This window comes from Schistocerca nitens, chromosome 4, assembly GCF_023898315.1.
Source record: "Schistocerca nitens isolate TAMUIC-IGC-003100 chromosome 4, iqSchNite1.1, whole genome shotgun sequence".
NCBI classification, from domain to species: domain Eukaryota; kingdom Metazoa; phylum Arthropoda; class Insecta; order Orthoptera; family Acrididae; genus Schistocerca; species Schistocerca nitens.
In genome coordinates this window covers 533,467,839-533,488,873 of record NC_064617.1, presented here as the reverse complement: position 1 = coordinate 533,488,873, position 21,035 = coordinate 533,467,839, and the positions used below count along the sequence as shown (strand labels likewise).

The 21,035-nt window shown below is 38.6% G+C and overlaps 1 protein-coding gene across 1 annotated transcript in view; it reads left to right on the top strand.

Moving 5' to 3' along the window:
• Positions 1-21,035, top strand: part of LOC126251733 (adenylate cyclase type 9) — a 177,943-nt gene that overhangs the window by 91,353 nt on the left and 65,555 nt on the right. The window contains exon 7 of the mRNA XM_049952339.1: positions 12,330-12,485. Coding sequence (XP_049808296.1) covers positions 12,330-12,485 — 156 coding nt within the window. The remainder of the gene's footprint in view (positions 1-12,329; positions 12,486-21,035) is intronic.

The window sequence follows — 21,035 nt, the reverse complement described above, 5'->3', positions numbered from 1 at the left end:
AAAATTTTTCTCATTAGTGTTATACATGTAGCAAGGAGTACCACGTATCCTGTATGCAATCAGGCTGCAAATCAAGGGGAAGAATATCCCACACATTAAAATGATGAATTGAATCTAATGACAAGTTTGTTTGCTTAGCCATCCTCTGCAGCAAGCACAGAAATACTTGTTTTGTAAATAAAACAGTCTTTTCTTACTGCAACTTAATTTATTTTTCCCAGACGTGTTTCGCCTTTTCTTGGTCTAAGGCACCGTGAGTGGGATCTATAACAATACAGTTTTGTTATTTTTAGATTATCAAATAGCACACGTCACAATTTTTTATGTAAATAAGCAATTACTTACGGTTTGCTGTGATCTGCGTTTCCTCTCATCTGGTCTGGAGGTTGGTTGCTCTTCCACTTTATTATAGACACATAAGCACAATTTTATATTCCGAACTTTTTCACACTGTTCACCATGTTTCTTCTTTTTTGCGGTGTACTATTGTTCTTCTTCTGCCACTCAATATAGCTCTTTCTTCAGACAGTGTGCTTTAAACAATGTAAATACTGTAACTTCATTACCTGTTTCCTCCACTTTGGTTTGTTTACCTATGAGTGGCCAACCTAACAAAGCATATGTTCAAAACCAACTTTTATTCATGATGTCTACGTTTTGTGTGTGTGTGTGTGTGTGTGTGTGTGTGTGTGTGTGTGTGTGTGTCCATTTCATTTTCATTGAAAAAGGGGACATTTAAAATAAATTAGAGAAAAACCTGGGACAATGAAGAAAAAAAAAACGGGACATAAATATTGCATTTACTAAGTTTAATACAGATACAAGTTTACCTTTACAACGTGCACTCAGATGATCCCAAATCACTTTTTACAATTATTCTGCCACACTATCACAGTACTTTTCACTTTTATGTACTTTATCAAGAAGTGCATTTTCGTTTGAAATTGTATCATAAAAGTCAGTACACGATACACCATTAAAGTGTGTTTTGACAGTGAGCATGGTCCTCACTGTTTCAACTTTCATTCTGTTTTTTTCATCTGACCACAAAGAGTTCACTAACGAAAACACGCGTTCCACAGCAGCATTTGACCCAGGAATTGCCAGACAAAACTCCACCAAATGAATTATGTTTTTCATGTTAATGTTTTTACTTTTGAAATAATCAAATATTTTACACCATGTTGCACTAACACTTTGTCTTCATCAACAGGAAAATTTGGTACAATACTTTTAACAAAAGACAACAGTCGTGAATATCCTTCCACTGCAGCTGTTCCTTTTCAGTATTAACCCAGTCAAATGCTTTAAAAGGTGTGAGAAATGGTAAACACCATTCTTTAATATACTCAGTGCAAAAGTCATAGAAGATGTCAGCATAAATATGAAATTATTCTACATTAATTTCACCCTCTTCTTCCAGCTTTCTTAGAGTCTCATGTACAAAGGATGTGAGAAACCTTTCAGGTTTTCTACATTGTAATTTGCCCAATAATTTGTTTATTTCTTGATAAACTTCCACTACTGTGATTTCTTGTTTCTCAATACATTTAATTGTTGTGGAGAAAGGTTTTAGCTGGCTAACAAGAAAATGTAGAACAACAATAGACACAGGATTATCAAAGAATTGTTTAAGGATAACAGGACACTTATCAACAGAAATGAAATATGATTTCAAAGCAGGAAAAATCTCTACAATTCTTTCCAATGCTGGTAGCAGAGATAGCCACCTTGTCTTGCTGTGCCCAAGTACAGTTTTCTATTCAGTTTCAGTAAACTTACAGAATGACTTCAGAGATTCAACCCTTACTGTATATATGTGGAAATGCTGGTCGATTTTGTTTACAATTAATTGGCAGTCGATGGATAGGCAATCTGAGCCAGTTTGTAAGGAATTGTGGACCACATGTGCTGGACAGCCAACACCTACTGTATTATTCACTGTGTTCTGTTGCAGTTTATAGAACAAATTCTTTTTTCCTTTCCTCTGCTTACCACAAAAATTGGTGTTAGTGTTGTGTGCAGAAACTGCAATCACCTTTCCCTCAATATCATATTACTTTAAAACCTCCAGCACAATTCTGAAGTAAATCTGAAATTTCTCCAGCTAAATTAACCAGTTCGAGCACTTTCACCGTGATGCCATTTTCAGGGTGAAAATACCTGATAAGGAGAGGAACCAACTTCCAATCCAGATGATTCGATGTATCAATCATTACAGAAATTAATCGAGCACTTTTCAGTTCATTTAAAACCTGCTGAGCTGCATACGGTGCAATAACATTTGAAATGATTGCATTACATTTTGTGTGTCCACATGTGAATTTAGCATTGAAAGGTTTTTTACCAACTGCTGTAGTACAGTCCATTGACTTAAAGCTATGGTTATGCATTGCACTGTGGTATGCAAACGTAGCTTCTTGTGCTGCCAACTGCCTATCCATTTCTGTTACTGATTTTAAGTTTACATAGTAGTCACTCACGCATTTATTTGCTCTTTTCGTTTGATCACTCATGCTATGTTTCTTTGTCTTTATGTGATTCAGAATGTCAGACTTTCCACCATGACCAATAGCAAATTTTGATCTGCACAACGTACATTCTACAGTTTCTCCACTACCAGTGATAAAAGGAAACTCGCTTTTATATTGCTGTTAAAATAACACTTTTGTTTTGGTGTAATGAAACAGTGATTGCACAGTGTAAAACATTAACAGTGCGGTGGCGAAAGCCAGAGAGCAAGTATCAGTGGTGTAGAGTATCTCTTGACCGAAAGGACGGATTCAGTGGATCGATTTAGAAGAGAAGAATCTTTGTTATTATTCGTGGCCTATAGTGCGTTTAAAATTACTTGCGATTATTTGACAGTTCAGTACTTGTTTGGGGTATGCTGAAAGCCATCACACGCTACCTAGCGTAAATAATTGCGCAGTTAATAGTAAGTCGAACAACCAGTACCGTAAAATACTTCAGCCAAGCGAAATCATAAAAAAAGGGACATTTGAGCGTCCCCAAAAAAACTTTCGGGACAGCGGGACATTTTGGTAAAAAACGGGACTGTCCCGGGAAAAACGGGACGAATGGACACCCTAGTGTGTGTGGGGGGGGGGGGGGGGGAGGTTGAGTTGTAGAGTGTTGAATATGAACGTACTAGCTGTTAGAAAGTGGTTGAAAGCTTTGGTGACAGGGGATTTGACTTTTAATTTCAGTGTTCTGTGGAGGGGTTGGCGGATAACTGAGTGTAAAGATGTTCTGTGGTATTATTGTTATATTGGGTGGTATTATTATATTAATCCTCTTTGGGAGTGTTATTCTGTTGCTGTATCTATTGGTGTAAACAATGAATTGTTTGGCATGTGTACTTGATCATTCAACAGGGTTTTCTCCATGTGATAATTTTCATGCAGGGTTAGGAGGTGGTTTTTATTGTTGATTCTAATTATTTTCTTTTCTTCTCTAGTGGTTGGTATGTGGTTATGTTCTCTTAGGTGTTCTGCAAATCTGGAATATTTGTCCCATATTTCCAGGATTTCAAGTGATCTTTGTATCTGACATCAAATGTTCTACCTGTTTGTACTATGTATCTGCCTTCACAAGCATTACACTGTAGTTGATATATACCTGCTTTCTGGTATATGTCTCCATTTTTGTCAGTTTTTGGGTGTATTTTTGTATAGAATTGTCTGTTGCATATGCTGTGTTTATTCCCTGTCTTTTGAAAATGTGTATCATTGTGTACCATTTTGTGTTTTCTTTCATCTTTTTCTGATTATTCTGTGTAGTTGTTATGGGACTGTGTGTTTGTGTTTGGTTCTGTTGTGTTGTCTGTATTTTGGTGCTTTCTGCTTTTATTTTACTTTTAATTTTCTTGTTTAGCTGTGTGACTATGTCCTGTTGTAGCCATTGTTTTGTGCTATCTGCATTGTTATGTCCAGTTCTTTTTGGTAGTTTTCTTTGTGGAGTGGCACTGTGTTGAGTCTGTGGAGCAAGTGTCAAAGTGCTGCTTGCTTTTGTGAGTGTGGGTGGTTTGAGGATTGAGGAATGATAATGTCCGTTGCTGTGGGTTTACAGTAAATTTCAAACATATGCTTATTGTTTTGTTTTTTGATTGTTATATCCAGAAAGTTAAGCTAATGACATGTCTGGTGCTACTCTCAAACAATGAAGAGGATGCTTGTTTCCCTGCGTGTTGGATCACATTTGTATATGATAAAAGGAGTTGGTTGAACCTATTGATACTACACATGAGCTTTGACACTAGACACAATGGTTTTGTGGCATGTGGTGTCATAGTATGCAGCACAAAATTGTTGTGGATTCTGAAAAGGATATTGTAGTTGATAGATGATGTTGGAATAGGGCATATTATTTGGAGTAACACTATCTGCCGATAAACCCCTATGTTCTGAAAAATTGTGGGGAATGTGATTAGTTTGGGCTTAGAGGTTGTGTTGCTATATTTTCTGTTTTTTTTTTTTTCAATTTTGCAATGAATCATTTTGTCAAGTGAATAGTTGGTGTACAATTTCATTTTTGCAAAAATATGGTGTGCTAGGTGACTCACAGTCATTGTGTTGCCCAGTAGTATGATGGCAAAGATAGTAGTCCTGTCTTGCGCAACAGATGAATTTATGTGACAGTCCATTTGTAGCACAATGCGGTTGGAGAAATCGAGACATGGTATTGTTTTTTTGACACAGCATCTTTTTTATATAGGCTTAATTATCTTTGTTCTGTTATTGTTGTTGTGATTCTTTTCTGTAAATATATACAGTTTTTGTAATGTTTTAAATATAAAACTTATAAATATATACAGCTTTGACTTTTTAAATTGTGGCAGTTTATCTCAGATAAGTTTTGGTTTTGATTCAATGTTGAGGCTGGATTACTCATTTTATTCCTTAGTTCAGTTTGGCTATGTAGAGTAATTAAAAATATTATACCAATTCACGCTACATGTTAGTGGTACTTTTTGTTTTTGTGTTGTGTTGACTGATCTGTTTCTGTGGGGTGTCGTTTAGTTCAGTTTTGCTATCCAGGTCAAGGGAAGGCGTCATTTTTTCATTTTTGTTTATTAAATTTTTGAATGAATTACTCTAATGTCACTAGTCTGTCCATTTGTGGATTTTTAATTTTATTTATTGCATTTGCTTGTAACATTTTCTATACCGATCCAGCCTTTTTCATTGCCAGAACATTGACTACAATACTTGCTTTGTGATCTCTCAATAATATTCCATTCCAATATTCTCTTTATTTCCTTGTCCACAGCCTCCTGTTTTGCCATGTATGTCATAAGGCCACAGTGCGAAAGGGCTATGTTCTTCTACCTCAAACTGATAGATGTAGTCCTTCCTAAAACCAGGTCTTGCAGAGAATACTTTTACATATCTCCACAACAAGCTTCTTAGTTGTTCTTTCTCGCCATGTGCGGCACCTTGTATTTGAACACACCCTATCTTTAATTACTTCATCAGCATCTTCCTGGGGTGCTGTAAAATTTAAATTTATCTGCACACCTCAAGCCCACAATTCTCCTCCATGTGATCACAAGAATTATTTTCTTGATCGTACATGGTATAATTTGATTCATTCCTTCAAGCTGCAATTATATTATATGTGTGTCCCATTGTTCCAGCACCATTTTCATTAGGGTAATAACTAACTTTATTTCACAATATTTTAATAGGATCCTATTCTGTTTGTTCTTCAGGATCACACATCCCACAAACGTTAATCCAATTTTGTCTTCGCCGGTATTTATCCTTGCAACACCTTTCACAAAATCAGCAACAGCAGAGGTTTCCATCACCCAGTTCACTCCCAATATTAACCGCATGCATAATCCTGGAATCGTCATTGCATTGACACTAAATCTTCTACCTTCAATCTCCACTTTCAACATTGCTGGCTGTTTTATCATCTTACTTTTTGCACTAATAGCTCCCATGACTCTTAACAATTGTACTGGCAACAAAGGAATATTCTGATCCATTGTTACTTTCATATAAATGTCTTCATTAATGATACTGTGTCACTTCCTGAATCCAAAATCAATAGAATTTCTATGCTACATATTTCTACCTCCAGTGTGGCCTAATAGACTTCCTCAAGTATTAAAACCTATATTATAGCATCGCTTTTATCAATGCTAAGTAAGTAAAATGACTTATTCTAATTTAGTTCTCAAGCGTACCTTATCAGAACCCCAACTAGCTTTCCTTATTTGGGCTGTCCATTTCATTTCATTCATTTAGCTCAATTTTTTGTTCTCCATTCCTTACTTCTCTTTGGTTACAACCATAATTATTATGATAGCCACCGCATCTCCATCCACCCCTACGTCTTTCAGTTAGTTCTCTAAAATTGACTCTATGTTCATACCTTTGTCTTTCTTCCCTGCTACCTTGTCTTCATCCATTACCTCTCCATCCTTCTGTATGTTGATCGATGCCAGACAGAGAATGCAGCATATCCAAGAACATGCAAAATAATGCCATTGTTGTCTTATGGACTTCCTGTTAACTTATCTTAAAAACTTACAGGCTGTTTGATTAATATGATAGAAATTAGATCCCTCTTCTTTAATGCATCATCTAATATGAAATCCTTTCTCAGTAGCTCTGAAAGAAATCTTTTTAACTGTGACACACATTGTCAGAAGAACTTCTTCTGGTGTTTGACCAGTACTGACTCAAAGATTCTTTAATAATTTCGTCATATGTTTTACAGGAGGTTCCCATTCTCATCCACCATGAGAGAGCATCATCCTCTCTGTCTCATTGTATATAGTAAGTCCCTAAAATCAGTTTCCTTGGGAGTCTCAGCTCTAATCTCATCATCACTACCAGACAACCCTGATGATTCAACATGACTTTTATTAACATATTGTTCCCTATTTATCATGGTACCCTTCATTATAAGCTTTATGCAATGGAAGTAAAGTGTCATTCTTATTGCTATCTAAAGCATTAATATTTTCCTCATTATTATCAACACTTCCTTGAGTGGCAATCTCATCACTTATATTCTAAGTATTAGCACTCATCTTGCCTTATTTACTGTAGCAGCAATCCACAAAATACATAAATCACAAATCCTAAAATGGTAATGTTAATTCTCACAAAATTATATTGAAAGTCTTTCTTGAACAATATTGTATCACTTGCATTAGCTGCTATGGAGCTGCACATTGAACCCACGTTACCATGAGATTGAAGCCATGTGCATCTAGTTGCCTAACCTGCCAGACCTCAACCAACTGCCGGTATTGTGCCTCTGCCAACTCATGCGCTTACATCACTTGCACTGTCCACTGTGGATGCCTCTGTTACCGCTGGGTTGAAGCCATGCATGCCAAAATGATTTGTCAGCCAGCCCACTGCCACCTCTTGGTACAGCACTTCCTCCAATAACTCCACTCAGTTCTGTCAAATGTGCCACCTGCACTTTGACAATTACTATGTCCACGTCAATAGTGTAGTAGTTGACATCCACGTGCAGTTCACAAGAAGCCTTAATGTTCCACAAATAATGCCTGGGCACTTATAATGCTGCCTATATTGCTGATACGTTGTTTCATACAACATTCATGAGATGTGGTCATTACTTTGTTTTCCAAAATAGCATTTGCATTTATCTTTCATAATAATTTTTATAATCAGTGTTTACTGGAAAGTATTCTGTAACAATAGCTCAAAGTCAAGTTCTCTCCTAATGTACACCTTTAAACGTAATTATTGCCACACTTGACATTTCACAGTGACAGTGAGTTTCCCTGCAAGAGATGTCAAGTATAGTGGTATCCCAAAAATTAGAAGAAATGTCCTTCCATGACAAATTGCTGCAATGGACATGCGAACCACACGAGTTGTAGTTTGCGGAAGGTTGCACATTGAGTAACTATGTTGAGCAGTCCATGAAGGAAAATTATAGTAATTTTCACTTAACTCTGACATCAGAGGAGGTTGGCATGACCCCTTTCTTCTAAAGCTTTCTCGATGTCCCCACTGGATCCCCCCCCCCCAAACTGGGTGCAGCTCCTAACATGTGACCAGTAAAAAATAAATTTTGGAGTGGCTTTTGGGAATACTGTAATGATGCTATAATGAAGCATTCATAGAGATCAGGATGTCCATCATGTTTAAAAATTCTGGATTTACTGCAATACATAGGTGTCTGATTGGTGAAATGGATTGTGGGACAAACCCAAGAAAAGCCTGTGTACAGAGGCAGGAAAGCTGCTGTCACTTATTTAGATAGGCTTCTTATGACCTGAGAGCCTTATATGCTTTAATTGTTGCCATAATCATTGACATTTTGCAACTGTTAACATCAGTTCAAGCTTAGAATGACTATAGAGAAATTATCAATACATAACAAAGCCCCTCGGAATGAAGCCAGACTACACTACAGTTCTTGATGAGGCCAAGATTTAATCAGTGTTAACTGGAGGGGGGGAATATTCAGCTGTTCACTGTTTCCCCCAACTGTCTTCTGAATGTGTCTTTGCAATCAGTTATGTGTGTCAAATGCTGAATTCTGTGCAAGTGACAGCTATGGAACCAATGAGCTGTTATCAGGCTTTGAAATCTCTAAACTGTTCTAATTTCCAGATACTCTGCAGGCAATCCATCAGTCACACCCAGCAGGTAAAACAGACCAGATTATCCAGAATATATTTCTCAAATTCAAAAATACGGTGTGTCAGAGGCTCATTAGTATCCACAAGAGACAAGCAGTAAATGCTACATCTAAGTAGGTATCTGGGCTATGCAATGTGACTTTTATGCTATCCTTCTACATAATGTAATATTGTTGAGAAGGTGTCAGTCACAGATCCATCAGATGAAGAGTGATTGTGGTAACTGACAACAAACTGCAGTTGATAAAACCATATTTTGTAGTGGTTCTCCTTTCCAAGCCTCTTAGAAGTGACAGGGAAGTTGATTGCAGGTGACAACTTTAGTGATGGGTCTAAATTTTTGAGAATATGTTTGAGTATGTGTCATTCTTTTGATGTGGGACCATTGTTATCAGGCTTTTATGTGGAAGTGTTAAGAAGCTGGCAGAGTTGCTCAACCACATAATCACTGCAGTTGAGAAATGTGTTGGCCTTGTTCCATGGGAAGACTGACACCATTACCAGACTTCTGTGTTTTGTCAAAGTCACTACCCCAAAAGAATTATTTGGAGATGATTTGTAACCATGTTGTATGTGAACTAGAAGTTGCACAATTTGCTACATTTCTAATGAGTGAAGAAAATAATCTATCACAAATGTTTTATTGTGGCACCGTTCGCTTCATCTAGTGAACGGAGCTTCAAAAACTGCTCATAATAAAAGTGGTTTAAATTTTCATAAATTTCTTAAGTTGATATGGTACTTAATGAAGGATTTTCCCTCAATGAGGGCAACTTTCTCAAACATTACTGTGCTTTCCAATTTCCCTCTCAATTTTGCACCTGTGGGGTGCAAATACTGAAATCTTGAAAAGAGCCCTTGAACTTATTCTGCATTTGAAGAAGTATGTTGCCAAAGTACATAAAAAACCAACAGAAACTTTGAAAAATTGAACATTATTTAGAAGACAAATTCCTTTGTGTAAAACTTGTTTCTTATATCATTTATCAGTCAAACTTTAGCGCTTTTTAACAAAATATCAATCAAGTGAGTCCGTCTTCTATCTCTTTGTACATAGATCTGTTCCGTTTAATGTATAGATTTACTTCTCAATTTCATAAAGAAAACTATTATGGAAATGATGACAAATTGTAGCAGATTGCTTGCTACAGATGTTACCAAAACATTGTAATCATAAATAAGTCGTTATGTAGATACTGGATTAGCTGCCACAGGTGCTAACAAGAACTACACAGAAAAGGATATCCCTAGTTTCATAAATGGGTGCACAGATATTTTGCAAAGCGTATATTTAAAAATTGTTGAGAAGAGTCCTTCAAAATTAAGGATTCTCAAAGGAGGCTCATGTTTACAACCTGAAGTTATTGCAGAACTTCATTTTGAAAAGTTCTCAGGTGACAATTGCAATGGAAGAATTAGTGACAAAAAACATATGACTCCATTAACAGCTGATGTACTGAAAGGAGAGTATTTTAAATTTTGAGAAACAACTGAAACTATTCATTCCTAAGGAGGACAAACTTGGTCACTTTCTGATAAATTTACTACAAAGTGCGAACCATGATTTCACCAAGTTTGTACAGAAGCTGTTATACACGTTTCATGGAAATGCTGCAGTTGAAAGAGATTGGTCTGTTTAAGAAGTTTTAGTTGAAAACTTAGAAGAAGACACAGTTGTTGCAGAAAGAAGTGTTTACAATGCAGTGCATTTGTTTGGTGGTTACTTGATAGTGAGAAAGAACTATTGACATTACAATATCAGTTATACTAGCTGTGAAGACTGCTGTGAATACTCGCTGTGAATACAAGCTTTAGAACAGAAAAATTCTGATGAAAATTAAGTGGCCAATTTTAAAAAGATAACCGATCAAGAAATAAGAGAGTTCAAGGATTAAAAAAAAGAATGAGTGTAGAAAAGCCAAAGAAAGAATCTGAAGTTTTAGATGTTGAAATTTCAAGTTTCAGCTAAAAAAATAAAACCCTGAGTTTCTTACAGTCAAATTTAATATTGTTGACATAAATTTTATACTTCCATAATTATTATATTGTCTTATGGAAAATTGCAAGTTTTCATTACATTGCTACGTTAAAACAATTTGTGCTTTTTTGTTGAAAACTGACATTCTGAGCCCATGACTTTGTGCAAAATACAGGTTGATTCTTACAGAGAGGATATCAGTAACCAGCTCCTTTTTATAATACTGTTTATTTATTTAAATATCACTGTTACTGGTTTAAAACTCACAGGTTTATCATTGGGTGACTTGTTCATGTCAAGATACATTTTACATTAACTTTCACTTTTTATTTCCCCATATGCTGAAATTTCTTTGGAAAGGGGAGGGGGTTACCCTACAACCAAAACATGATGTGAGACAATCTCTATTTAACTGTAATTGTGCCTCACAATGATTTTAAATGATGTAAACAAATGATTAAAGTGATGATGTTGTGGTTACTTACATTGAAAAATACATGTCATTACGTCATCACTGGAACGTAATGACACGGAGTTTTCAACACAAGTAACCAAAACGTCTTCATTTTAACAATTTGTATACACCATTAAAAATCATCGTGAGGCACCATTATAGGTAAACAGATACTGTCTCACACCATGTTTCGATTGTAGGGCACCATCATTCCAAGGAAATTTCCTCATATGAGGGAGTAAAAGATGAAAGCTAATGTAAAACGTATCTTAATGTGAACAAGCCATTAGATGATGAACCCAGCACTATTTAAATAAATAAATAGCATTATAAAAAGTAGCTGGTTGAAGTTATCTTCTCTGTAAGAATCAGTCTGCAAGACAACTTATATTTTAATTAATTTAATGGTAAATATATCTCAAAATAGCCATACACCAGTGTAGGTGGGTAGTGAATGTTTTTATAGCATTTGATGAATGGTGTACTATGAGTCATACATAATAACATTATTCATGTTGTCACATAGTTTAAGTGATGTAGGAATTATTACATTCAGCATTGAATTTGATCATCTGAAGATCGATATAATTCCTGATTGTCCACACGTCAGTTTTACAATTATTACAATAGTTACTTCTTGTTTTTCCAGAAGTAGTGTTGCAGTAGAAATGTTACTTTTACTCCTTTGTTAGTTGTTTCCATCCGGAAATACCCAGTTTCATAATATTACTTGAATATTTTTTTACTATGTGACTCACTTTTTCTTGTAACTCCTAACTATACAAGGTAAAAGTTTTGATACACTTCAGCAAGTTATGTAAAAGATATATGGTGAAACTCAGTTAAAGCATTATATGAAAAGTAATAAAGTATTTGATTGCAACAATCCAGATTTTGAATGCATAACAGTGAAATATAATTTATTGCTCTGACCTAAAACTAAAGTTTAAATTCAAAAAATGTTCATCCAACATAGGTGAAAATTTTAGAGTTAGTGGTAATTACCTTTAATCTTTGGTATTAAATGCCCATATGTGTGTAACTTGAAGTACTGATGATATCTTCTTCTGGATGTTAACAACTACATAATTTTAAACTTCCTGTTGAATTTAGTTTGTGATTTTTGTAGCTACCTGATATACTGATAAAAGTGTTGCAAAGGGATGTAATGATATGAGAGTTGGAAAGGAAAGGATTGTGTAAGAAAAACTAAGCAAGTATGTTCTAATCTAGACACACAGTTCTGATAACAGGTAGAACCTCATGCTGAAACAGAGCAACTGAGGCCAGTTAGCACTCTTGGTGTTCCAGTCTCAAGCAGTGATCAGCTAAGCATGTGTGCATCTGTTAACAGCCGCAAAGATTCTGGAATTCGTAGCAACAGCCGTCGCAGTAGTATTCAACAACAGGTAAAAACTCTAGAATTTGGTGTGAGGAGCATTTTTGTTTACTTAACATCTGAAAGCTCATGCATGTGTCATGTTTGTCCACAGACTTTGCACATAATGTTCTCTGCCATCTTTCATTTCTTCTGATTTGGTTACATTAAGACGTTCTGCAAAATGCAAAGACTTAGAATAATGTATGCTTATGCTTGTACACTATCAATGCATTTCCTTCTTCTCCCATACGTTTTGTCACAGACCAAAAAATTTTTTGTGATATATTGTGTGGTTTGAATTGTGTGAGATTCAGTTACACCTACTCTTTTCTTCAAATTTCATTTTAATCTGTTTCACCCAACTGCCATGCTGCTGTGTGCCTAGTGTCATTTCAGTTGTTCTCCCACGGGTTTTATTCATATGTGTATATGGTGTTTTATTTCATCATAGAATTATCGTGAAAACATTAATCCCATGGTTTTTGACAAACTTATTTGTGAACACAAGATGGGGGAGGGAGGCAGAGAGAGAGAGAGAGAGAGAGAGAGAGAGAGAGAGAGAGAGAGAGAGAGGGGGGGGGGCGGTTGGTGGCTGGCTGGGTTGATTGGTAGGCAGAGGGAGGGGGTGCGGGCGCACATCCACGCATGCATATATGCGCACACACATAGAGAGAGTGATGCGAATTTTCAAAATGTATTAGTACTAGAGCACTGGCCTTGCAGTGGTAACAAAAAGCAGAACTTTTCCTAAGCAAGATTGGATGTAACTGAAATAGTGTTTGCGTCAGCCACAAGAAGTTGGGTGGGGTGCTTGTAGGTCCGTAATTACTTAGGACTGGTGTCGGTAAGACATAACCCTCTCTTAAGCTATGGGGTTTCATATCGGAGGATAGCAAGGGTGAGTGTGTAGAATAACCAACTGTGGAACACCTGTGTCGTGCCTGTCCATTTACCTCTCAACTGCAGCGAGTGATCTAAATCAGATAATTTCATCAAAGGGCACATGGCCCAATAAACTTACTAAGCGCAATGAAGGCAACACCAAATTTTAAGGGACTACCGATCTTACAGTCCCTGACCTCCAGTAGTATTAAAGTAAGTCAGAACATGTAGAGGTTAAATGAGTTAATGACAGGGGGCCACAGAAACCAGGTTACAATTGGTGGAGGTGCATTAAGCTCTGCCAGAAATCGTGCTATTTCGGTAATTGAAAAATTCAAGGGAGGTGGGCTGTTGCAGTTAGAGTAGCAACAACAGTTACAGATTAAAAACATAAACACTAAAAACTAAAATTGTAGCCAGAAACAAATTTTATTAGGTTGGTGCATAAGTTAATAGCATTTTTGTTTTGAATGTTGGTATTCCGGTTGTTATATTTTTATTTATCAATTGTCATTTTTATTTGTAGCTCACCGTTTGGTATTTGAGTTTACATATTTTCATTTTGTCACTGGGAGATAGTGAGTGGGGCTGTGGCTGGTAGAAAATGGAGTACCAAGTGGAAAAATTGTAACATTTCCAACATATTCTTCTGTTTTGAGTTCAATGGAGGGGTGACAGCAACAAAGACAGCCAGAAACATTTGCTCTCCGAGGTTTGATGAAGATCATTTAAATCCATTAATCCACAATGATCCATGTCATTTGTACTCGAGAACTGGCAAATGTGATGAACTGTGATCATTCCACCATCGTGCAACATTTGCATGCAGTGGGAAAGATTCAAAAATCGGGTGTATGAGTACCACATGTTGTAAGCCAAAGTCACAAAAATCAGTGGGTGGCCATATCTGCGTCTGTGCTTGTTCGTCATCAATTGTCTCTGAACAGCACCACCATTACTATACTGTATCATTATCAGTGATGAGAAATGGTGTGTTTATGCTAACATAAAGAAAAGAATTGTTGAGCCTAAACAAAGCAGCAACTTCCTTTACAAAAACCTGCTCTTCCACAATGGATATTGTTATGGATCTGGTGGAACAGCAACAATGGGGTGTACTACAAATTCCTTCCCTGTAGCGTAACCATCAATACCCACTTTTATTGTCAACAACTGAGACATCCTGCAGATGCGCTCTGAGTGCAACAACAAGGAAAACTGCGTGAAGGGATACTACTCCACGAGAATGTCCATCCGCATTCTGCTAGACTGACAAAAAAACGTTATACAGTAGATGGACTGGGAAATCATTCTGCTGCCACCTTATTCACCTGATCTTGTGCCCTCAGATTCTCACCTTTTTTTCTTTCTCTGTCAAACAGCCTTCAAGAAACTTCCTTTCTAGACAAGAATACACTACAAACATGGCTCAATGAGTTCTTCATCTCAGACCCACGTGATTTCAACAGCCACTGAATTGGCAGACTGTTGTAAATAGTGGAAGCTAATATATTATTCCAGAATGAGATTTGCACTCTGCAGCAGAGTGTGCGCTGATATGAAACTTCCTGGCAGATTAAAACTGTGCCGGACCGAGACTCAAACTCAGGACCATTACCTTGAATCGTGCTTGGGTAGCTCCGTTGGTAGAGCAGTTGCCCGTGAAAGGCAAAGGACCCGAGTTCGAGTCTCAGCCCGGCACACAGTTTTAATCTGCCAGGAGGTTTCATATCAGCGCACACTCCGCTGAAGAGTGAAAATCACACTCTGGAAATGTCCCCCAGCCTGTGGCTAAGCCATGTCTCCACAATGTCCTTTCTTCCAGGAGTGCTAGTTCTGCAGGGTTCTCAGAAGAGCTTCTGCGAAATTTGGAAGGTAGGAGATGAGGTACTGGCAGAATTGAAACTCTGAGGATGGGTCGTGAGTCGTGCTTGGGTAGCTCAGTTGGTAAAGCACTTGCCCGCGTAAGGCAAAGTTCCTGAGTTCGAGTCTTGGTCCGGCACACAGTTTTAATCTGCCAGGAAGTTTCTATATATTATTGATGACTTAAGTATCTGTTTTATGTTTCTGTTGTGTTTATTAAACTTGTGGAAAAACACCATGAACTTACACACCAGCCCATTAACATTTACAAGGCATTTTAACAGTGCTTTAAAAGAAATACTTACACTGTGCTGTGAATCTTACAGTAATACTGTAATTACTAATGGATTTATTGCGTTTCAGGAGAATTTCAGGAGAATTTCAGGAAGACATACACATACACAAACTTTACAGTTAGCAGAGGTGCCCTGAAATTTGATGAAAACACAATAATGATTTTTCTGACGTTTCGCCAGCACGAGTGGCTGGCATTGTCAAAGCTTCACCCTCCATTGCCGGTGGTGAACTGGAGGCGAGCTCGCGGCCGCAGACTATATGTACCTGGCGCGCCAACGTCCGAGGGCTTCTCCGCGGTCATTTCCGGTGCGGTTCTCCTCTTGCTACCTGCGACGGTCGTTCGCTGCAGAACGGGAAGCCAGGATCCGTTTACCTTAAGGCTTTCCTCTTTCTTGTTGAAACTGTTCGCGTGTTTTTGGATTTCTACAGCTTCTCTGAACAAGCGCGCGTGATAGTGCTTCTCTACAGCCAGAACTTCCGTGTCGGCGAATTTTATTACGTGGTCGGTCTCATTCAGTGCGTGCTCTGCCACGGCCAATTTCTCCACCTGCCCCAACCTGCAATGTCGCTTATGCTCTTTGATCCTGGTGTTAATGGATCGTCCAGTCATTCCGACATAAACTTTTCTGCATGTGCAAGGTATACGGTATATTCCCGACATTGCAAGTGGGTCTCTTTTCTCCTTCGCCGATCTAAGACACTCTTTGATCTTCCTTGTCGGTTTGAAAATCGTCTTTACGCCGTGTTTGCGCAATATACGGCCGATTCTGTCCAAGAGTGTCTTAGATCGGCGAAGGAGAAAAGAGACCCACTTGCAATGTCGGGAATATACCGTATACCTTGCACATGTGGAAAAGTTTGTCGGAATGACTGGACGATCCATTAACACCAGGATCAAAGAGCATAAGCGACATTGCAGGTTGGGGCAGGTGGAGAAATTGGCCGTGGCAGAGCACGCACTGAATGAGACCGACCACGTAATAAAATTCGCCGACACGAAGTTCTGGCTGTAGAGAAGCACTATCACGCGCGCTTGTTCAGAGAAGCTGTAGAAATCCAAAAACACACGAACAGTTTCAACAAGAAAGAGGAAAGCCTTAAGGTAAACGGATCCTGGCTTCCCGTTCTGCAGCGAACGACCGTCGCAGGTAGCAAGAGGAGAACCGCACCGGAAATGACCGCGGAGAAGCCCTCGGACGTTGGCGCGCCAGGTACATATAGTCTGCGGCTGCGAGCTCGCCTCCAGTTCACCAGCGGCAATGGAGGGTGAAGCTTTGACAATGCCAGCCACTCGTGCTGGCGAAACGTCAGAAAAATCATTAGATGAACGTCGGCCGAAGAACCCGAGACAGAAGATAACAACAAGTGGCCACGAAAGCCTTAACAATTTTGTAAAACACAATAAGTTCATAAATAATTATACAACTAGTCCTTACAGCCGAGTGGTCAAGCACAGTAGTAGGCTAAGTTTATATTAAATAACCCCTTAGGCAAAACCAATGCTTAACTTCAAGACATTACACAATTGCAGTAGCCACTCACATACACAGACCAAGTGGGCAAAGCCCAGTGGGCAGCATGCTAAAATAAAAATAAACTGAAAACAATTAACAGATAGAGGGCTAGTTAAAAAAAAAAGGCAAGCAATACAGATTTGAGGTAACAAGCTGGCCAGTTGCCATACCAAAATAGGTACCTTTGATGTCGTATTGCAAAACTCTGTAGTAAATGGAAATGAGCGTTGGGCGTCATTGGCCAGGAGGCCCATTATGGGGCAGGTCCGGCCGTCTATGTGCAGGCCTTATTACATTCGACACCACATTGAGCGACCTGCGCACCAGATGGGGATGAAATGATGATGAAGACAACACAACACCAAGTCCCTGAGCGGAGAAAATCCCCGACCCAGCCGGGCCCGTAGGACTGCAATCTGTCGCGCAGACCACTCAGCTATCGGGGTGGACATTCTGTAGTGAATGTCACAGTGAAGCTGCTGACAAACGATTCATTAAACAATGGGTAATACTACAACACATACACATAAATAGGATTAAACATAACTCAACTTAGATGTAAGCCAATATACAAGCTTCTGTAGGCCACAACATGAAATCAATTGGACCAGCTATGAGGCCTAAATTTAAAACAACGAAACTCTGTCTCAGAATCTGGCAAAAACCCGAAGAGATTCTGGTCATACATAAAGCACACCAGTGGCAAGATGCAATCAATACCTTCACTGCGCGGTAACAACGGTGAAGTCAATGATTACACTGCCACTAAAGCAGAGTTATTAAACACAGTTTTCCGAAACTCCATAACCAGAGAATATGAAGTAAATATTGCTGAATTCTAATCAAGAACAACTGCCAAGATGAGAAACATAGAAGTAGATATCCTCAGTGTAGCAAAGCAGCTTAAATCACTTAATAAAAGCAAGGCTGCCGATCCAAATTGTATACCAGTCAGGTTCCTTTCAGTGTATGCTGATACAATAGCTCCATATTTAGCAGTTTTATACAACTGCTCACTTACAGAAAGATCCGTACCTAAAGTCTGGAAAATTGCTCAAGTCACGCCAATACCCAAAAAGGGAAGTAGGAGTAATCCACTGAATAACAGGCACATAATGTTAACGTCGATTTGCAGTAGGATTTTGGAACATATACTGTGTTTGAACATTGTGAAGTACCCCGAAGAAAACAATTTATTGACACGGTCAGCACGGATTCAGAAAATATCGTTCTTGTGAAACACAACTAGCTCTTTATACTCTCAAAGTAATGAGTGATATCAACAGGGGATGTCAAATTGATTCCATATTTTTAGATTTCCAGAAGGCTTTTGACACTGGTCCTCACAAGTGTCTTTTAAACAAACTGCGTGCCTATGGAATATCACCTCAATTCTGTGACAGGATTCGTGATTTCCTGTCAGTATGGTTGCAGTTCATAGTAATAGATGGAAAGTTATCGAGTAAAACAGAAGTAACATCCAATGTTCCCCAAGGAAGTGTTATAGGTCCTCTATTGTTCCTGATCTACATTAACGACATAGGAGACAATTTGAGTAGCTGTCTTAGATTGTTTGCAGATGATGCTGTCATTTACCATCTTGTAAAGTCATCAGATGACCAAAATGAATTGCCAAATGATTTAGATAAGATACCTGTATGGTGTGAAAAGTGGCAATTGACCCTGAGTAAAAAAAAAGTGTGAAGTTATTCACATAAGTACTGAAAGAAATCCAGTAAATTTCGATTACGTGACAAGTCACACATATCTGAAGCCTGTGATTTCAACTAAATACTTTGTGATTACAATTACAAATAACCCAAATTGGAACAATCACATAGATAATGTTGTGGGTAGAGCAAACCAAAGACTGTGGTTCATTGGTAGAACAATTAGAAGGTGCAACAGGTCTACTAAAGAGACTGCTTACACCACACTTGTCTGCACTATTTTGGAGCGTTGCTGTGCGGTGTGCGATCCGAATCAGGTGGGACTGACAGATGACATCGGAAAAGTTCAAAGAAGAGCAGCTCATTTTGTATTGCGAAATAGGGGAGATAGTGCCACAGACATGATACATGAATTGGAGTGGCAGTCATTATAACAAAGGTGTTTTTCGTTGTGACGGGATCTTCTCATGAAATTTCAATCGCCAGTTTTCTCTTCTGACTGTGAAAACGTTCTGTTATGACCCGCTTACATAGGGGGAAATCATTATCATGATAAAATAAAAGAAGCTGGGCTCACACAGAAAAATTTAAGTGCTTGTTTTTCCCGCGCGCTGTTCGATAGTGGAACGGTACAGACACAGCTTAAAGGTGGTTCGTTGAACGCTCTGCAAGGCACTTTATTGTGAATGGCAGGGTAAACACATAGATGTAGAAATCTGAGGGGATACTGACTAATTTAACACTATTTGTATTATAACTCAAGGCAACAGACAATAGGTCATAGGAAATGTGCCTCAAAGACACTACAGTCTCTCATGCTGTTCAGTAATGTGGCAAGTACACAACAAACGTGACATACATTTGCAAATATCTGAAGCATGAATAACACCGATGACTGCCTTTATCTCACAACAGCAGACCAGAGTAATGTCAGAATTACCTACTAGGTGTGGAAGGTAACAGGATGTTACAACAGAGCACAAAATTAATGCCCATTACGAAAGAGATAACTGTAGTCCACAAATGGGCACGCAACAGTTCCCCAATCCGGCTTCCTTCCTTCAATGGTCAGATAAATGACAGTAGAGTTCCCAACTGGCATGTTGGCGCCAACAACTCTCCACAGCAGAGGCCACTGCATTCTAGCAGTGTTTGGCCAACGAAGGTTGCTCACATGTCCTCAGTCAAAACTGACCTCCAACTACCAATGCTGGTGAGCCAGTCACTTCCCCCGTAACAAGTCAAGCTCCAGAAGATATGCAGTCCATGACTGCACATGCATGTGTTCAGGTGACATGTGAATAGAATCAATACCAGCAAAGATATCACACGTGCATGATACAAACTATGTCAGCACTCCCTGTCGGAGCACTTTTGTGACACCACAAGTGGCATAAAGCATACCACTAGGTCCACAATTGCACAACAGCAGCATTCCTGAACAGAAGTGCGGAGTCTGTAGTCAGATTATGGCTACACACCACTCACAACCTTGTGTAAGGGTACGAGATTTTCCTTAATTTTGTAAGTAATAATTCTGACAGATGTAGTAGACTGTTGGGAAAATCACGTACTGTAGTAGTGCATAAATGAACAAGCATTACAAGTTTTGTGTTAGTGAGAAGAGGAGCTGAAGGCTTAAAGTTCTCCCTTGTTGGGATCATAATTTCTTTAGGTTATGTTTTGTTGTTGTGTTTGTGGTGGTGGTGGTGGTGGTGGTGGTAATGGTCATGGTCATGGTTTGTCTATCTGACGTATTCCTTTCGGACTTTGTACGGTACCGAGCTTGGTTGGTTTGCGCCTGATGTCACCCACAAGTGCAGGAAACAGAAGTGTGCACCATATGCTGCTCCAAGGAACATCGATGATCCGAACATCCATTGAACAAGAATGTCAGTGGCATTAAGGCTTCTTTGTATGTTCATGTTAAGAGCTTGTCTGTAAGTTGCAGTTGAGAGAGAGTTGTTGTATAAAGAGAGAAGATTAAATATGTTTTTTCCACAAGAGTTATGCCATCAGTATATATACTAATAGTTACTGTAACAAAGAACTAAGGAGAATGTGTTGGGAGTATGTCAACTGCTGCAGAAGAGTTCATCAGACATGGCCTCTCGCACTTGCTGAACTTGAACCTACTGCGGTTGAAGGAGTAAATAATCAGGCAATAAGCCATAAGTAACAACTGCACAAGTGTCACCTCATCTGCCTTTCTCACCACCAGCATACAAGAAATACCTTTCGTCGGCCATGCATCACTGAAATTCACCATAAACACACTAGATTTCCCACCTCAGGGCCTACATATCACCATATAGCGGAAATGCTGAGTTGTGATATGCACAACAAAAAGGT